Below are 2,169 nucleotides of genomic sequence, written 5' to 3'. Positions count from 1 at the left end.
CATTTTTTATATGACTCCTTTTTATTTTTTAGATCATGCAAGATCTCATGGTTAAGCCAAGGTGGTCTTTTGCCACATTTTCTATCTTTCCTAACCAGTGGAATAGCTTGCTTTTGGGCCCTTAATAGTGTCCCTTTGAAAAACTGCCAACTCTTCTCAGTTGTTTTTCCCCTCAGTCTTGATTCCCATGGGACCTTACCTATCAGCTCTCTGATTTCTTACTGTCTTTCCTATGTAACAGGATGGTTTGCTATTGTGCCTTTAATATTGTCTCTTTAAGAAACTGCCAGCCCTCCTGAACTCCTTTTTCCCTTAGATTTTCTTCCCCTGGGTACCCACCTGCCAGTTCTCTGAGTTTGTTAAATTTGGCTTTTTTGAAGGCCATTGTCCTCATTCTGCTGCTCTCACTCCTTCCTTTCCTTAGAATCACGAAATCTCTCATTTCATGATCACTTTCGCTCAAATTGCCTTCCATCTTCAGATTCTCAACCAATTCCTCGGCTAGTCAGAATCAAGTCTAAAACAGCTGACAACCCCCCCCACACACACACACGTTTTGAAACAAGTTGTCTCCAACACATTCCAACAACTTATTGAAGATTTTGTGTTTTGCTATATTTGTATCCCCATACAAACCCCTGTGTCTCCCTGTCCCATTCACATTCCGTTGTCTACCTAGTTATTTATGTGGTCCTCCTCTCTCTGATCCCAGAGCACCTCAATATTAATGGCGCCCGGTGCCCCCAACCTGCCCATTCCACCTAGTCCCTAGCAGCGGAGTATGTCTCACCTCAGTAATGATGGTGGAGGTGAACATGCTCCTATCATAGGTCCATCCCTCCGTGCAGGGCTCTGTGTCCAGCTGAGTTCCATTGGGCTCAGTGACATTGGGGTCTAGGAGCTGCCACTGAGCGGTGACAAAGCGGCGGCATTTCTCTGGCTGCCGGTTCCTGTCCATGGGGATGGCGACCCGGAGCAGGTCCTGGGAGTCCAGGCGCAGGGTGGCATTAGGGTAGCGGGTGTTGTTGGCATCAATATGGACTTGGCAGTGGTGCCCTGGGATGGCGGCAGTGAAGTTCTGCAGGAGGTTGTGGCTGGCCATCAGCACGATGGGGATGGTAAGCAACATTGTGTGGATAATTTGGAAACGTCCCATACCGCCCACCTGATGTAAGAATTCGGCGAAAGACATGGTCCCGCTGGAAGCACCTTGCCCTCAGAAATAACCCCAGGCTACAAAAAATACTCCAGGATTCAAAATACTTCTACAGCTGCATGGATCTCAAACCAGAACGGTGATTAAAGGGCTGCTGCTGCCTCTGAGCTAATGCGTCTCCTTCTGTAATTGAATGTCACGCTCCTAGATCCAGTGGTCCGGAGGACACTCCCCTCAAGGGGAATCTGGTGTGCAACAGATTGGGGCTTTAGAAGGCTGATGGAAGAGTCCTTGGAGCCCTGGAGAGATTTGGCGTTTACCTAAGACGCTGCTGCGGAGTTGCTCCCAGTGCTGAAATATCCACAGGAGAGCTGGCAAAAGAGCTTTTTAGTTTGATCGAGGTGCGTCTGCCATGGATTTTCACCTGTGGCTTGAGATTAGAGTCCCTGTGTCTGTGAATCTTCCAGGTAGCCCAGCAGAACTGGTGTCCCTTCTATGGCAAACAAAACAGGGCTTGTTAAAATGCACCATCAGTCACCTGCTTTGCAAATGTCACTAGGCACCTTTGCTAAGGGTGGTGAAACCTTCCTAGATTCCTGTTTTCCCCCTTGCGACAAAGAGATCCTGATTTAAGGGTCCTTGAGAGGATTATATAAGCTTTAATCAGCTCATTTGGTTAAAGTTTTACTCCTGTTTTAAGGGATTCATTAAAATTAAAAGGGAAAAAATCTGAAAAAAATTAAGGGGCAAATGGAGAAAAATGCAGCAGAGGAAAGTGCACTGGGTCTTGCTGGAGGACAGGTTCAGTCTAAGGCTTGGGGCTGAGAATTGTGACATTCCCACAGAGCAAAGTCAGGGAAAGCCAGCCTTCTGGAATCTGAGAGGGGCTGAGAAGGGAAATGCACCAGTGCTCTCTGCTGGAGGGACTGTGTTCAGAAATGTACAGGGCTCTGGGTGGCTGGGTAAAAGGCCTGTGGGTTCTAGAGGTCAAAGTGCCCAGGTCTGGTCTCTCC

The 2,169-nt window shown here is 47.9% G+C and overlaps 1 protein-coding gene across 1 annotated transcript in view; it reads right to left on the bottom strand.

The window, feature by feature from the left end:
• The window catches only part of LOC112116226 (solute carrier family 22 member 6-A-like), an 8,892-nt gene extending 7,700 nt beyond the window's left edge, over positions 1 to 1,192 (bottom strand). The window contains exon 1 of the mRNA XM_024213581.1: positions 791 to 1,192. Within this exon, the coding sequence (XP_024069349.1) occupies positions 791 to 1,192 (402 nt within the window). The remainder of the gene's footprint in view (positions 1 to 790) is intronic.
• Between the last annotated feature and the right edge of the window lie 977 nt (positions 1,193 to 2,169).

This window comes from Terrapene carolina, unplaced genomic scaffold (genome assembly GCF_002925995.2).
Source record: "Terrapene carolina triunguis isolate 2854851 unplaced genomic scaffold, T_m_triunguis-2.0 Scaffold89, whole genome shotgun sequence".
Taxonomy (NCBI): domain Eukaryota; kingdom Metazoa; phylum Chordata; order Testudines; family Emydidae; genus Terrapene; species Terrapene triunguis.
This window is presented reverse-complemented; position numbering and strand designations above follow the sequence as displayed.